Source organism: Pan troglodytes, chromosome X, assembly GCF_028858775.2.
Source record: "Pan troglodytes isolate AG18354 chromosome X, NHGRI_mPanTro3-v2.0_pri, whole genome shotgun sequence".
NCBI lineage: Eukaryota > Metazoa > Chordata > Mammalia > Primates > Hominidae > Pan > Pan troglodytes.
Window position 1 is genome coordinate 55,901,192 of NC_072421.2, and position 16,347 is coordinate 55,917,538.

General features: G+C 38.4%; 1 protein-coding gene across 2 annotated transcripts in view; it reads right to left on the reverse strand.

Moving 5' to 3' along the window:
* Positions 1–495: 495 nt before the first annotated feature.
* Positions 496–16,347, reverse strand: part of LOC129138752 (uncharacterized) — a 49,904-nt gene continuing 34,052 nt past the window's right edge. The window contains exons 2-3 of one of the 2 annotated variants that reach the window (XM_063803983.1): positions 5,364–5,548; positions 496–2,424 (exon numbers count right to left, since the gene is read on the reverse strand). In XM_063803983.1, the coding sequence (XP_063660053.1) occupies positions 1,349–2,332 (984 nt within the window). In that variant the 5' untranslated portion in view covers positions 2,333–2,424; positions 5,364–5,548 and the 3' untranslated portion in view covers positions 496–1,348. The remainder of the gene's footprint in view (positions 2,425–5,363; positions 5,549–16,347) is intronic. The other variant, XM_054676646.2, reaches the window with a different exon arrangement.

A 16,347-nucleotide genomic window follows, 5' to 3' on the forward strand; every position in this document is an offset into this window, starting at 1 on the left:
AGATAGTCTTCCAAAAATTTTACAAAAAAAAAAAAAAAACCTAAGTAAATGCTTCCATCACCATCATGACCATCTCCATAGTCACTGCTATCATTGCCATGGCTACCATTACCATAACCACAAGAATTGTATACACCACTACCATTACCATCATCATCACTATCCCTGATAAGCCTTGGAATTCCCCTAAACCCACCAGCCAGGCCATAGGGCTGGCCTCTAAGTGAGGAAAACTACACACAGGAAAAAGAAAGATGTCAGGAATGGGATAAGTATACTATATTCCAGTTTCCTAACTCATTAGGTAGAGTTCAGAGCTTAAGCCTCCAGTTCATGATTCTTAGCCCCATATGGGAGGGAAGGGGGTTAAGGTGGGCGGCTACAGCCCAATTATCTGCAAGGCTGTCAGGTTCTACGTACTCTTCTGGCACTGGGTTCCAGACAGCCATTGTATTAGTTCTTTTTTCACGGTGCTGATAAAGACATACCCAAAACTGGGAACAAACAGACGTTTAATTGGACTTACAGTTCCACGTGGCTGGGGTGGCCTCAGAATCATGGCAGGAGGCGAAAGGCACTTCTTAAATGGCAGCGGCAAGAGAAAACTGAGGAAGAAGCAAAAGTGGAAACCCCCAATAAACCCATCAGATCTTGTGAAACTTATTCACTATCACAAGAATACCAAAGGAAAAACCAGCCCCCATGATTCAATTACCTCCTCTGGGGTCCCTCCCACAATACATGAGAATTCTGAGAGATAAAATTCGAGTTGAGATGTGGGTGGAGACACAGTAAAACAATATCATTCTGCCCCTGGCCCCTCCAAATCTCATGTCCTCACATTTCAAAATCAGTCATGCCTTCCCAACAGTCCCCCGAAGTCTTAACTCATTTCAGCATTAACCCAAAAGTCCACAGTCCGAAGTCTCATCTGAGACAAGGCAAGTCCCTTATGCCTATGAGCCTGTAAAATCAAAAGCAAGCTAGTTACTTCCTAGATACAATGGGGGTACAGGTATTGGATAAACACAGCCATTCCAAGTGGGAGAAATTGGCCAAAACAAAGGGGTTACAGGGCCCACGCAAGTCCAAAATACAGTGGGGCAGTCAAATGTTAAAGCTCCAAAATCATCTCCTTTGACTCCATGTCTCACATCCAGGTCACACTGATGCAAGAGGTGGGTTCCCACGGTCTTGGGCAGCTCTGGTCCTGTGGCTTTGCAGGGTACAACCTCCCTCCTGGCTGCTTTCACAGGCTGGCGTTGAGTGTCTGTGGCTTTTCCAGGTGCACGGTGCAAACTGTTGGTGGATCTACCTTTCTGGGGTCTGGAGGATGGTGGCCCTCTTCTCACAGCTCCACTAGGCAGTGCCCCAGTAGGGACTCTGTGTGGGACCTCCAACCCCATATTTCTCTTCCACGCTGCCCTAGTAGAGGTTCTCCATGAGGGCCCTGCCCCTGCAACAAACTTTTGCCTGGGCATCGAGGTGTTTCCATACATCTTCTGAAATCTAAGCAGAGGTTCCCAAATCTCAATTCTTGACTTCTGTACACCCACAGACTCAACAACATGTGGAAGCTGCCAAGGCTTGGGGCTTCATCCTCTGAAGCCACAGCCCGAGCTCTACATTGGCCCCTTTCAGCCATGGCTGGAGAGGCTGTGACACAAAGTATCAAGTCCTTAGGCTGCATACAGCACAGGGACCCTGGGCTTGGCCCAGAAAACCACTTTTTCCTCCTGGGCCTTTGGGTCTGTGATGGTCTCTGACATGGCCTGGAGGTCTCTGACATGGAGACATTTTCCCCGTGGTCTTGGGGATTAACATTAGGCTCCTTGCTACTTATGCAAATTTCTGCAGCCAGCTTGAATTTCTCCCCAGAAAATGGTTTTTTCTTTTCTATCACATTGTCAGGCTGCAATTTTTCTGAACTTTTATGCTCTGCTTCCCTTATAAAACTGAATGCCTTTAGTAGTACCCAAGTCACCTCTTGAATACTTTCCTGCTTAGAAATTTCTTCCACCAAATACCCTAAATCATCTCTCTCAAGGTTAAAGTTCCACAAATCTCTAGAGCAGGGGCAAAATGCCACCAGTCTCTTTGCTAAAATGTAACAGGAGTCACCTTTGCTCCAGTTCCCAACAAGTTCCTCATCTGCATCTGAGACCACCTCAGCCTGGACCTTAATGTCCATATCGCTATCAGTATTTTGGGCAAAGCCACTCAACAAGTCTCTAAAAAGTTCCAAACTTTCCCAAACATTTCTGTCTTCTTCTGAGCCCTCCAAACTCTTCCAACCTCTGCCTGTTACCCACTTCCAAAGTTGCTTCCACATTTTCCGATATGTTTTCAGCAACACCTCACTCTTCTGGTACCAGTTTACTGTATTAGTTCATTTTCATGTTGTTGATAAAGACATACCTGAAACTGGAACAAAAAGAGGTTTAATTGGACTTAAAGTTCCACATGGCTGGGGTGGCCTCAGAATCATGGTGGGAGGCAAAAGACACTTCTTACATGGTGGCAGCAAGAGAAAAATGTGGAAGAAGCAAAAGCAGAAACCCCTGATAAACCCATCAGATCTCGTGAGACTTATTCACTATCACTAGAACAGCAGGGAAAGACCAGCCTCCATGATTCAATTACCTCCTCCTGGGCCCCTCTCTCAACACGTGGGAATTCTGGGAGATACAATTCAAGTTAAGATTTGGGTGGGGACACAGCCAAACCATATCAGCCATAAACTATTACTAGCCCCAAATCATCCTTCTTGTTAATGAGAAGGAAACTTCTACTATTTTTTTTGGATGGGTCCTTACTGGTTCCAGTAATGCTGGTCAGTACAGAGAGTGATCACAGACAGTTTGGGTGAGGCTGGGGAAGACAAGAGATAAGCCAATCTAAGATAATTAATCTCTCAACATGGAGATTTCAAAACACATGAATTCCACAATTTGTCCCCAACAGGTGTCACAGTACTTTGGGGTTGAGGGAAGCTGCTAGGTTAAACTCATTGAAATATGTACAATAAACTGCTACGTTCCACAAAAAAGAGGCCAGAAGTTCTGTGTCCACCTAAAGTAGAACACATTGGAAAAAATCCTAGGCCAATCAAGAGCGATCCAAAACTGTCATCCTAAATAACAAACAGAGAGATGTTCTCCAAAATAAAATAATACTTTTAGGGGAATATAGTGCAGTGAGAATTTGCATTCCATAATAAAACCACATGAGTTTTCAGGGAGGTAAAGGAAGAAAGTGGGTTTATTTTTTTTTAAAATGGAGATTATATGATTGCTTTGAGATAACTATCCTTGGTTACAAGGATCAATAACAAGAGTGGCACTAGCCTGAGGTTAGACAGGCAGATGCTGGGCAGATATCATTTCAGAAGTATTTTCTTTTTAAATTTGTGCTGGTCTTTGTGCAATGTTTTGGCTTTTGCAGAGTCTTTTGTAATAGTTTTTGTTAGCAGGCATTTGTGCATGATAGCCATCCCTTTATGGTCTTCCTTGGCTCTATTTGACGGGCTTAGTTTGTTAGTTTGTTTTTGTATTTTTTTAAAAAAAATAAATTACTCTATTATGATTCTGACAACTTATGAAACCAAGTTATGCCACAAATCATGATTTTGGGTATGCCATATAGATTGGTTAAACCGAATGTTAGAAGTCAGGATTGTGTCAGAAGTTCAGCTCAAGGATGATACAAAAACAATTCAACCCCATAGAAGGCTGACAGAAACATAGCCAGATAGCAACCAGATATGTTGTTGGAAGTCATGGTGGAATTTCTCTCCAGGTTCCAGAACCCTAGAGAAAAACAAGAAAGCCCATGAGATAATTGAAGAGCATTGTGGAGTTTAGGGTAAGTGGTGAAGATCCCGGCATTCCATAGCCCTTCTGCCTTTAAGCACAGGCCAGTCATGTCTGTTCCACTGCCAAGTTTACTGTATTCAGGAGAGTGGCACAGCCTGCAGATACCTGTGGGTATATCTAGAAGAGCAGAGATAGGAGTTGGAGCATGGTAAGGGACAAAAATAAAATTCTGCTCAAGTGAGGAAGAGGGCTATCATAATAACACATGCACATATAAAGGTGTTTCTGTGCACCGAGTAGATTAAAATAACATTAGAATTTGTCAATGTATACATTTACAGTTGGAGCCTAGAAGATATATACATTTGGTCACTAGAATTGTGACAATGAGTTCTGGTACAGTATATATGAAATATGCAACAGAACCCTTTGCTTTTAGTTTAAGCTAGTCAAGAAGACTTCCAGAATTCTCAAGAGCCAAAAAAAAAAAAAAAAGAACCTTATGTAGCATCTATTGTGTATCATTCATTTAACACTTATTGAACACCTACATCTGTTAGTAGTGTTTCTAGGTTATGAGGACACAGACATGAATTAGACATGGTTTCTGATTTTAAGATGTTCAAAGGCATGTAAGAGTATGTAAGTTCAAACTTCTCTGTGTGTGTTAAGTGGAGGCCTAATTGCAAGTAGTTACAATATAACATTAGGAGCACTATTGTATGGGTCTATATAAATTCCTTTTCGTAAAATGAATTTGAAGGAACAACTCCATGTGTGGGTAATCATATGAAACAACACAGAGAAGATTGTATTTTACCCAAATCTTAACATATGAATTGGAATTTTCCAGTTGGAGAAAAGGTGAAGGGAACTAGAGGCAGAGGACAAGGCATTAGCAAATAGAAGCCTAAAATTGTCCGGTATGTTTGAGAAATAGCAAGAATTTAGGCATGACAATAGCATACATTTCACAGGAGTTGGGGATTAGGATGGGAAATGTGAGTGGAAGAGTAGGTTCATGATAAATGTTATATGTAATTTTAAGGAGTTTTGATTTTTGTCCTAAAGCCAGTGGGAAGTGATTTAAAATTTTTAAGAGAGTAACAGGAAAAAAAAATCTCTGTATTTTAGAAAAATATTTGGAGCCAGTATGACATAGTGGTTAAAAACATGGACACTGGAGTCAGATTTGTTTTGAGTCATAAATCTGCCAATTATTAGTCATGTCATTTTTAGCAAACAACCTCTCTGAGCCTGTTTCTTTATCTGAAAAATGGCATAACAATAGTACCCAAATCCTGAGATTTTTGGGAGGACTAAATTAGATAATGCATATAGTATTCTTAACACAGTGTCCAGTATATAGTAAGAACTGAATAAATGGTGGTTATTATGATGATTCTGAATTTAATGTGGAATGTGGGGTGGATCTAGGGTACTAACGTTCAGATGAGAAACAACGCAGGCTTGATATTAAAAAGTGGTAGTGTTAAAAGGATTTGGTTACTTACTGAATGTGGAGTATAAGGGAGAAAAGGAGCTTACCTTTACTCCTAGCTTTGTTTATAGTTGAGGTAACTGGGTGGTTGGTGTTGCCATTTAATATTATGGAGAATCCAGGAGAGGCAGGTTATGGATAAAGGCAGGAGTGACATGATGATCCTGGTTTGTGATTATGTGTTTCCCAGAGCCTAATGCGTTGCCAAAATTGCGGTTCTGAGGATTCAAAACTGGGGGAAACAACTGAATTGTAGAGGTTTCATCATCTTGACCTATTTTGTAATTAGATCCCAATATATATACACTGTCTCTTTAAATGTTACATTTTAAATGGTGCAGTGTATTTTATCAGTACTACATGAAGTTTTCTGAAAGCAAATCCATTGTTCGAAAGCTAAAATGGTTAGCCTTGAAGATTCTGTCCTAATGGGTACAATTTGTGAGCATGTATATGAGGTTAAAATAATAGCAAGAAGCTACATGGTGGCATTTTCATACTCTTTCAATCCTAAATTTCCTTGTGAGCAGTTATGACATGGTTAAAAGTGTAGCCCCGAAATGAGGTTACCTGGGTTCAAATCCTGGCTCTATTATTTGTTAATAAATGCTTCCAGGAGATTATTTAAATTTTGGCACTCAGTTTCCCTATCTGTAAATTGGAAGACAATAATGATAGTACTGCACAGTTTGTGGGTTTCACTTAGAAACCAGGGCTTGGCACATAGAAAGTGCTATATAAATATTAGTCATTGTTATCAATATCACAGAGCATGGTTTGGTGGAAAAAGTTTCTCTTGATTTCACCGTGAATCAGGAAATTAATTTGGGTTTGAAATTATTGAGTCCTCTAAAGGTTAACCTGATCACTGCTCCTCCGTGACCCAGGCTAGTTGAGGTAGGTAAACCTCACTCATCTCTCCCTCCATCAGAAGACTCACCTATCATACTGCTGTGTCATTTTCTATTTACTTGTCCCAGAGTCTGTAAAAACCATGATGGTAAGGTCTTTGTCTTGTTTATTGTTTAAGCCTACCTGGCAAATAACAGATCCTCAATAAATTATATATTGACTAGATGTATGTACATTCAGTTAACTTCTTTGCTTCATGGTTGCATTGAAACTAACATGAAAACAGAACAAAAAACAAAAACCACATGATTATCTCAATAGATGCAGAAAAGGTGTTCTGTAAAATTCAACACTTCTTCATGTTAAAAACTCTCAATAAATTATGTGTTGAAGAAATACACCTCAAAATAATTAAGGCCGTCTATGACAAGGCCACAGCCAGCATCACACTGAATGGGCAAAAGCTGGGAAGCATTCTCCTTGAAAACAAGCACAAGACAAGAATGCCCTCTCACCATTCCTACTCAATGTAGTAATAAAAGTCCTGGCCAGCGCAATTACGCAAGACAAAAACATAAAGAGCATCTAAATAGGAAGAGAGGAAGTCAAACTATCCCTGTTTGCAAATGACATGATCCTATATGTAGAAAATCCCATAGTCCCGGCCCAAAAGCTCCTTAAGCTGATAAACAACTTCAGCAGAGTCTCAGGATACAAAATCAATGTGCAGAAATCACTAGCATTCCTATACACCAACAACAGTCAATCTGCACTCTGAAAGCCAAATAAGGAACACAATCCCATTCACAATTGACACAAATAAACAATACCTAGAAATACAGCTAACCAGAAAGGCAAAAGATCTCTACAAGTAGAACCACAAAACACTGCTCAAAGAAATCAGGGATGAAATAAATTCAAAAACATCTCATGCTCATGTATAGGAAGAATCAATATCATTAAAAGGGCAATACTGCCCAAAGCAATTTATAGATTCAGTGTTATTTCTATTAAACTACCAACGACATTCTTCACAGAACTAAAAAAAAAAAAAAAACACTATTTAAAAATTCTTACGGAACCAAACAAGAGACCGAATAACCAAGGCAATCTTAAGCGAAAAGAACAAAGCTGGAGGCATCATGCTACCTGACTTCAAATGATACTACAGGGCTACAGTAACCAAATCATCATGGTACTGGTAGAAAAACAGACACATAGAGCAATGAAACAGAACAGAGAACCCAGAAATAGACCATAAGCCATATACCTACAACTAACTGTCTGCTCTTTGACAAACCTGACCAAAAAAAGCAATGGGGAAAGGACTTCCTATTCAATAAGTGGTGCTGAAGTAACTGGCTAGCCAGATGCAGAAGATTAAAAATGTACCCCTTTCTTACACCATATACAAAAACTAACTCTAGATGGATTAAAGACTTAAATGTAAAATCCAAAACTATAAAATCACTGGACCAGACAACCTAGACAATACCATCCTGGACATAGCAACGGGCAAAGATTTCATTATGAAGATGTCAAAAGCAATTGCAACAAAAGCAAAAATTGACTAATGGGATTTAATTGAAATAAAGAGCTTCTGCAAAGTAAAAGAAACTATCAACAAAGTGAACAGAATGAAAGAAAATATTTGTAAACTATGCATCTGACAAAGATCTAATATCCAGCATCTATAAGAAACATAAACGGCTGGACGTGGTGGTTCACGCCTGTAATCCCAGCACTTTGGGAAGCCGAGGTGGGTGGATCACAAGGTCAGGAGTTCGAGGCCAGCCTGGCCAATATGGTGAAACCCCGTCTCTACTAAAAATACAAAAATTAGCTGGGTGTGGTAGTGTGCGCCTGTAGTCCCAGCTACTCGGGAGGCTGAGGCAGAGAATCGGTTGAACCCGGGAGGTGGGGGTTGCAGTGAGCTGAGCCGAGATTGCACCACTGCACTCCAGCCTGGGCGACAGAATGAGACTCTGGGAAAAAAAAAAAAAAAAGCATAAACGAATTTACAAGAAAAAACACACAACCCCATTAAAAAGTGGGCAAAAAACATGAATAGGCAGCTTTCAAAAAAAGACTTACATGTGGCCAACAAGCATATGAAAAAAAAGATAAACATCACTGAGCATTAGAGAAATGCTAATTAAAACCACAATGAGATACCATCTCACACCAGTCAAAATGGCTATTATTAAAAAGTCAAAAAGTAACAAATGCTGGTGAGGTTGTGGAGAAAAATAAACACTTGTACATCATTGGTGTGCAGGTAAATTAGTTGAACCATGGTAGAAGACAGTGCGGCAATTCCTCAAAGACCTAAAAACAGAAATACCTTTTGACCCAGCAATCCCATTACTGGTTATGTACTCAAAGAAATATAAATCATTCTACTGTAAAGACACACACACATGCATGTTCATTACAGCACTATTCACAATAGCAAAGACATGGAATCAACATAAATGTCCATCAATGGTAGACTGGATTAAAAAAAATGGTACATATACACCATAGAATACTATGTAGCCATAAAAAAAAAAGAATGGGATTGTGTCCATGTGGATGGATGGAGGCTATTATCCTTAGCAAACTAACACAGAAGCGGAAAACCAAATACTACATGTACTAACTTATAAATGAGAACTAAATGATGAGAACACATGGACACAGAGGACAACACACACTAGTGCCTATTGAAGGGTGGAGGGTGGGAGAAGGGAAAGAATCAGGAAAAATAACTAATGGGTATTAGGCTTAATACCTGGGTGATGAAATAATATGTACAACAAACCCCCATGACACAAGTTTACCTATGTAACAAACCTGCACATGTACTCCTGAAATTAACATAAAAGTTATAAAAAATAAATAAAGATAGAGGAGGAAAAATAAAGTAACATGAAATTATTAACCTCTTATTGACAAAAAGAGTCAAATTCTGCAAAATATTCTAAAAGATTTATTCCAAGCCAAATATTAGTGACCATGGCCCCTGACACAGCCCTCAGGAAGTCCTGAGAACATGTGCCCAAGGTGGTCGGGGTGCAGCTTGGTTTTATACATTTTAGGGAGACATGAGACTTTAATCAAATACATTTAAGAAATACATTGGTTTGGTCCATAAAGGGGGGGACAACTTGAAGTGGGGGCTTCCAGCTTATAGGTGGATTGAAAAATTTTCTGGTTGACAATTGGTTGAGTTTATCTAAAGACCTAAGATCAACAGAAAAGAATGTCTGGGTTAAGATAATGTTATACCCGAGCGAGTTAGAAAAACGCCACACTTTGAGACGAATTAAGAGTCCTTTATTAGCCGGCGACCGAGAGATGGCTAACGCTCAAAATTCTCTTGGCCCCGAAGAAGGGGCTAGATTTCCTTTTATACTTTGGTTTAGAAAGGGGAGGGGGGTCTAGTTAAAACAATTTTACAAAAATAAAGTAGGCAAAAAGTTAAAAGGATAAATGGTTACAGGAAAGTAAACAGTTCCAGGTGCAGGGGCTTTAAGACTATTACAAGGTGATAGACTCGGGGCTTTGGGCGTTATCAATCAGACGAATTCCTGGGAATTGCGGATATAGCTTGCCACAGTATCTTATCAGTTAATTGCATTCTTGGATGTGCTTGGAGTCAGCTTGCACAAGTTAAGTCCTTGAGGAAGGGGCTGCCAGTGAAAGAGCCAAGATGGAGTCTGTCTGGCTCTCTTAGCTAAGGGAGAGTCAATGCAGGTGGAAACAAGGCTAGGTGATTAAAGGAAAAGGGGGAGTCTAAAAACAGGGTTAGTAAAAACAAGGTTGGGCATTACAATAAGAGGTTATGGAGACCAAAGTTCTTATTTGCAGAGGAAGCCTTCAGATAGTAGGCTTCAGAGAGAATAGGTTGTAAATGTTTCTTATGGAACTTAAGGTTTGTGTTGATGTTAATGCCAGAGAGGTATAATGAGGCATGTTTGACCCCCCACTTTCCCTAATGGCCTGAAACTGTCTTTCAGGTTAAACTGTAAAAGAGCCCTGGCTGAGGAGGTAGTCCATTCAGATGGTTGGAGGGGGGAGGCCTTAGAATTTCATTTTTGGTTTACACTCTTCAGGCATGGGACTAAGTTATATGATCTCTCCCCTACCATTGTGATTAGGCAATTTTTTAAGCACTAGCCCTGGCTAGTGGATACCCAGAGGTAAATTGGGAAATCACATGACACTGATGCTATTGAAAAATAAGAATACTCAGTGCATTGGCTGTGAGCCAAACCACAGTAATGTCTGTTTTCTAAGAATGAAGCAGGCAGAAACTTAAATAACTAACCTAGGAAAGTGATTCTCAAAGTGAAGTCTTCAGGCCATCATCATCAGCATCATGTGGGAACTTCTCAGAAACGCAAATTCTTAAGGCCCATTTCATATGTGCTTAATCATAAACTCTGGGAATGAGATCCAAAAACTTGTGTTTTAATAAACTTTCCGGGTGACTGATGCATGCTCAAGTTTGGGAACCACTGACTCAGACCAAAATTGTTTAGGTGTCCTTAAAATATATTCTGCTTGGTACAGTTGTCTAAATTGCTTATATTTCAGGCCTGGGTATAATTTTTCTCCAGGCCAGTTTCATTATCACATACTCTAACCTAACCCCTCATGCCATAAATACTCATAAGAAAAGGGGCACTAGGTGAGACTATAAATGTAGAGACAGCAAAATTACCCAGGACTTCCAATTTTCTTTCTAATTATTTCCCTTTATTACTAATCTTGTGGGCATCTTATGGCTGGCTACTATTAGAGACAGGCAGTTTAATAATACAGTTGTGAACTCCAAATATCTGAGACAGATCTCAGTCAATTTAGAAAGATTATTATGCTAAAGTTAAGCATTCACCTGTGACACAGCTTCAGGAAGTACTGAGACATGTGCCCAAGGTGGTCAGGGGGTACAGTTTGCTTTTATACATTTTAGGGAGACATGAGACTGTCAGGCCTCTGAGCCCAAGCTAAGCCATCATATCCCCTGTGACCTGCAGGTACACATCCAGATAGCTGGTTCCTGCCTTAACTGACGACATTCCACCACAAAAGAAGTGAAAATGGCCTGTTCCTGCCTTAACTGATGACATTACCTTGTGAAATTCCTTCTCCTGGCTCATCCTGGCTCAAAAGTTCCCCCACTGAGCACCTTGTGACCCTCGTCCCTGCCCACCAGAGAACAACCCCCTTTGACTGTAATTTTCCTTTACCTACCCAAATCCTATAAAACGGCCCCACCCCTGTCTCCCTTCCCTGACTCTCTTTTCAGACTCAGCCTGCCTACGCCCAGGTGATTAAAAAGCTTCATTGCTCACACAAAGCCTGTTTGGTGGTCTCTTCACACGGACGCGAGTGAGAGACATCAGTCAATATGTGTAAGATGTACAGTGGTTCAGTCTAGTAAGGCAGGACAACGGGAAGTGGGGGCTTCCAGGTTAGAAGTAGATAAGAGACAAAATGCTGCATTCTTTTGAGTCCTTCCACTTAATACACAATTTAGCCTGGCTCAGTGAGTCTGCATTTTTTACATAAACGATAGGGGAGAAGAAGAATCAGATATGCATTTGTCTCTGGTGAGCCTCAGAAGGATGACTTTGAATAGAATGGGAGGCAGGTCTTCCTAGGCAGTTGCCTGCTTGACTTTTCCTTTTAGCTTAGAGATTTTGGGATCCCAAGATTTATTTTCCTTCCACACAGTAAAGAATAAAGTCTTCCAAGTTAGAGAGATTTGGGTGTGAATTTCTGTTTCCTGGCTTTCAGCTGCTTAATTGTGCACAAATTCCAGAATTTGAGTTATGCATTTTCCTAGCTGCTTCACAAAAGCTGCTGTGAATATTAAAGGAAAATTAAAAACAAAGAGACATATGGTCACTGGTTTCTACATATGAAATGTGGCATATTCTAACCTCCTGAGGGCCACCAAGAAAATGAACACAAAGGTCTAAGAGGCACCAAGAATAGCTGGCCAGAATAATTGGTGAGGTTTACTTCGTATACGAGCCCAGCCTATGAAGAGTAAAAGAGGCATCTATTTCATTCAATGCATAGAAACCAACAGAGTCAAGAAAAATAAAGAAACAGGAAAATATTCTCCAAATAAATAAACAAGATAAATCTAAAGAAACTGACCATAGTGAGATGGAGATATGTGATTTACTTAACAGAAAATTCAAAATAATGGTCATGAAGAAGCTCACCTAGTTTAGGAGAGAATCACAGGAACAATATAAGAATTTCAACAAAATGACAGAAAATATTTTTAAGATACCAACAAGAAATTACAGAACTAAACAATGTAATAACTGACATGTAAAATTTAATACAAGGTTTCAACTGTAGACTAGATCAAGCAGAAGAAAGGGTCAGTGAACTCAAAGGTAGTTCACTGGAAATCATCCAGTCAGATGAGCAAAGAGAAGAAAAAGAATGAAAAAGTGAAGATAGCTTAAAGGACTTATAGGACATATAGAAGTCTCAGTAGAAGAAGAAAAAGAGTAAAGGGCAGAAAGCTTATTCAAACAAACAATGGCCGAAAACTTCCCAAACCTGGGAAAGAAAAAAGACATCCAGATCCAAAAAAGCCCAAAGCACACCAAACTAGAGGAATACAAAGAGATCCACAGTGAGACACATTATAATCAAATTCTTAAAACTTAAAGAGAGAATTCTGAAAGCAGCGGGAGAAAAGTAACTTGTTACCTACAAGATAACCCTCATAAAACAATCAGTGTTTTTATCAGTAGAACCTTGCAGGCCAGAAGGAGTAGGTGGGTTGATAGATTCAAAGTGCTAAAAGGAAAAAAAGAAAAAAAAACCTGCCAGGCAATAATACTACAATTGGCAAATATGTCTTTCACAAAGGAAAGAGAGACAAAGACTTTCTCAAACAAAAGTTGAAGGAGTTTAGTACCACTAGACCTGCCTTGCAAGAAATGCTAAAGTGAATTCTTCAAGTTAAAACAAAAAGATACTAAACAGAAATGTGAGAGCATAAGAAAGTATAAAACTTGCTGGTAAAGGTAAATACATAGACAAATAGAGGGAATACTGTATTACTATAAAAGTAGTGGGTAAATCACGCTTAATTCAATTATAAAAGTCAAAAGACAAAACTATTAATAATAGTTATAAGTAAATTATGTTAATGGTTACACAATATAAATGAATCTAAATTGTGACATTCTTGACACGTAATAATGTGGGGTAAAGAGAGGTAAACATGTAGAGTTCCTCTACACAAGTGAAGCTGAGTTGTTATCAGTGTGAAATAGACCATTGTAAAACTACAAGATATTTTATGTAAGCTCCATGTTGATCATAAAGAAAATACTTACAGAAGTTACATATGCAAAAATAAAAAACAAAACCTATCGACACAATAATAATAATAATAATAATAAAGACAGCAAAAGACAAGAAAAGAGACACATGAACTATAAGACAAACCGAAAACAATGAACAAATAGCAACAGTAAGTCTTCTAATCAATGTAAATGTAAATGGATTACACTCTCTAATCAAAAGATATACAATGGCTGAATGAATTAAAAGTAAAGAGTTGGAAAAAGATATTCTATGCAAAGGAAAGCAAGAGAGGCTATACATATATCAAACAAAATAGACTTTAAAAACTTTTTAGAAACAAAGACAGTAATTGTATAATGACGTAAGAGTCAATTCAATAAGAAGACATAATTTTAAATACATATGCACCCACCATTATAGCAATTAAATATTTGAAGCAAATATTGACATATATGAAAGAAGAAACTGACTGCAAGACAATACTAGTAGAAAACTTCAAAACTCCGTTTTCAATAATGGATAAAGCATCCAAACAGAAAATAAATTAAGAAACTGTAGACTTGAATAACACTACAGACCAAATGGACCTATCAGACAAAACTCTCCACCCAACAGCAGAAGAATATACATTGTTCTCAGCACACATAAAACATTCTTCAGGATAGATAACACATTGGGCAATGAAACAAGTCTTAACAAATTGGGAAGTTTGAAATTATACCAAGTAACTTTTCTGACCACAGTGGAATCAAATTCAAAATCAGGAACAGTAAGAAAATGAGAAAATTCATAAATATGTAAAAATTAACAAGATTTTGAAAAACCATTCAGTCAAAGAGGAAATCAAAAGAGAATTAAAAGAGTGTCTCAAGACAAATGAAAACAAAATTACTACATACCAAAACCATGTGGAATGTAGCAAAAGCAGTATTAAGAGGAAAATTTGTAGCAATAAATGCCTACATTAAAAGGCAAGAGAGATCTCAAATAAACAATCTAATGTTACACATCAAGAAACTAGAAAAAGAAATGAAGACTAAGCCCCAAACTTAGCAGAAAGGAAATGAATAATAAAAATCAGAGCAGAAATAAAACAAATTGGAAAAAATCAACAAAATCAAGGTCTAGTTTTTCCCCCTGAGACTGAGTCTTGCTCTGTCACCCAGTCTGGAGGGCAGTGGCGAGATCTCGGCTCACTGTAGCCTCCGCCTCCCGGGTTCAAGCAATTCTTCTGCCTCAGCCTCCCAAGTCGCTGAGATTACAGGGGCCTGCCACCACGCCCAGCTAATTTTTGTATTTTTAGTAGAGACAGGGTTTTACCATGTTGGCCAGGCTGGTCTCGAATTCCTGACCTCATGATCTGCCCGCCTCAGCCTCCCAAAATGTTGGGATTATAGGCGTGGCCAAGATGTAGTTTTCCGAAAAGATAAAATTAACAATCCCTCAGCTAGTTTAAGAAAAAAGAGAAGTCTCAGATAAATAAAATCGATGGTAAAGAGAAGGCATTAAAACAGAGGCCTTAGAAATAACAAGGATCATAAGAATGTATTATGTACAATTATATGCCAACAAATTTGATAAAATAAGTGGATACATTCCTAGAAACAGGAAACCCACCAAGACTGAAATAATGAATAGATATAAAGCCTAAGCAGACAAATAACAAGTAAAGAGATTGAAATGTTAATAAAATACTGCCTAACCAAAAAAAGCACAGGACCAGATGGTTTCATGGGTAAATTCTACCAAATACTCAAAAAAATAATTAATACCAAAGCTACTTAAAGCCTTAAAAAAAAAAGAAGAGGAAACGCTTCAAAACTAATTTTATAAGGCTAGCATCACTTTCATATGAAAGCCAGACAAAGACACCACAGAAAACAAATCTAGAAGCCAATATCTGTGATGAATATAGATAGAACAGTTCTCAATAAAAGACTAGCTAACTTAATTCAAAAGTACATGAAAAAGATTATACAACATAAATAAAGTTTTCCCAGAGAAGCAAGGCGAGTTCAGTATATGCAAATCAATCAATGTAATGTAACATAATATAAACCAAAAGCCATGTAATAATCTCAATAGGCACAGAAAAAGCATTTGACTGGGTTCAACATCTATTTATAATAGAAAACTGTAAACAAAGTAGGTATAGAAGAAACTTACCTGAACATAATAAAGGATATTTATAAAAAGCCCACAGTTAGCATCTTAATGAATGAGGAAAAACTGAAAGCTTTCCCTCTGAGGTCTGGTTGAAGGCACTTGCCAGTTCTATTCAACAGATCATTACATATCAACATAATAAAAGCTGGGAAGTCCCACCAGAGCAATTAGATAAAAAAAGAAACAAAAGTCATCTAAATCAATAATACAAACATTCAATTAACACATATTTTGTATATTATATGTATCATGTACTGTATTCTTACATTAGAATAACCCAGAGGAAAAAAATATTAAGAAAATCATAAGCAAGAGAAAATATATTTACTATTCATTAAATGGAAATGGATCATCATAAAGGTCTTCATTCTCATCATCTTCACAAGGAGTAGGTTGAGGAAAAAGAAAAGGAGGGGTTGGTCTTGCTGTTTCAGGGGTGGCTGAAATGAAAGAGATGGAATAGGTGGAAGAGAGAGGAGAGGCATGCACACTCAGTGTAACTTCATGAAAATACATTGTAATTCCTGCCTGACATTTTTGCTTTTTCGTTTCTCTAAAAATGTTTCTATACAGTACCAATATTTTCTCAACATTTGTTTTAATTTCAGTGCCCATATCACAGAAGGTATCATGTTGTAAATGAAGTCAAAAGCTGTATTGAATAATCAGAACCTTCATAAC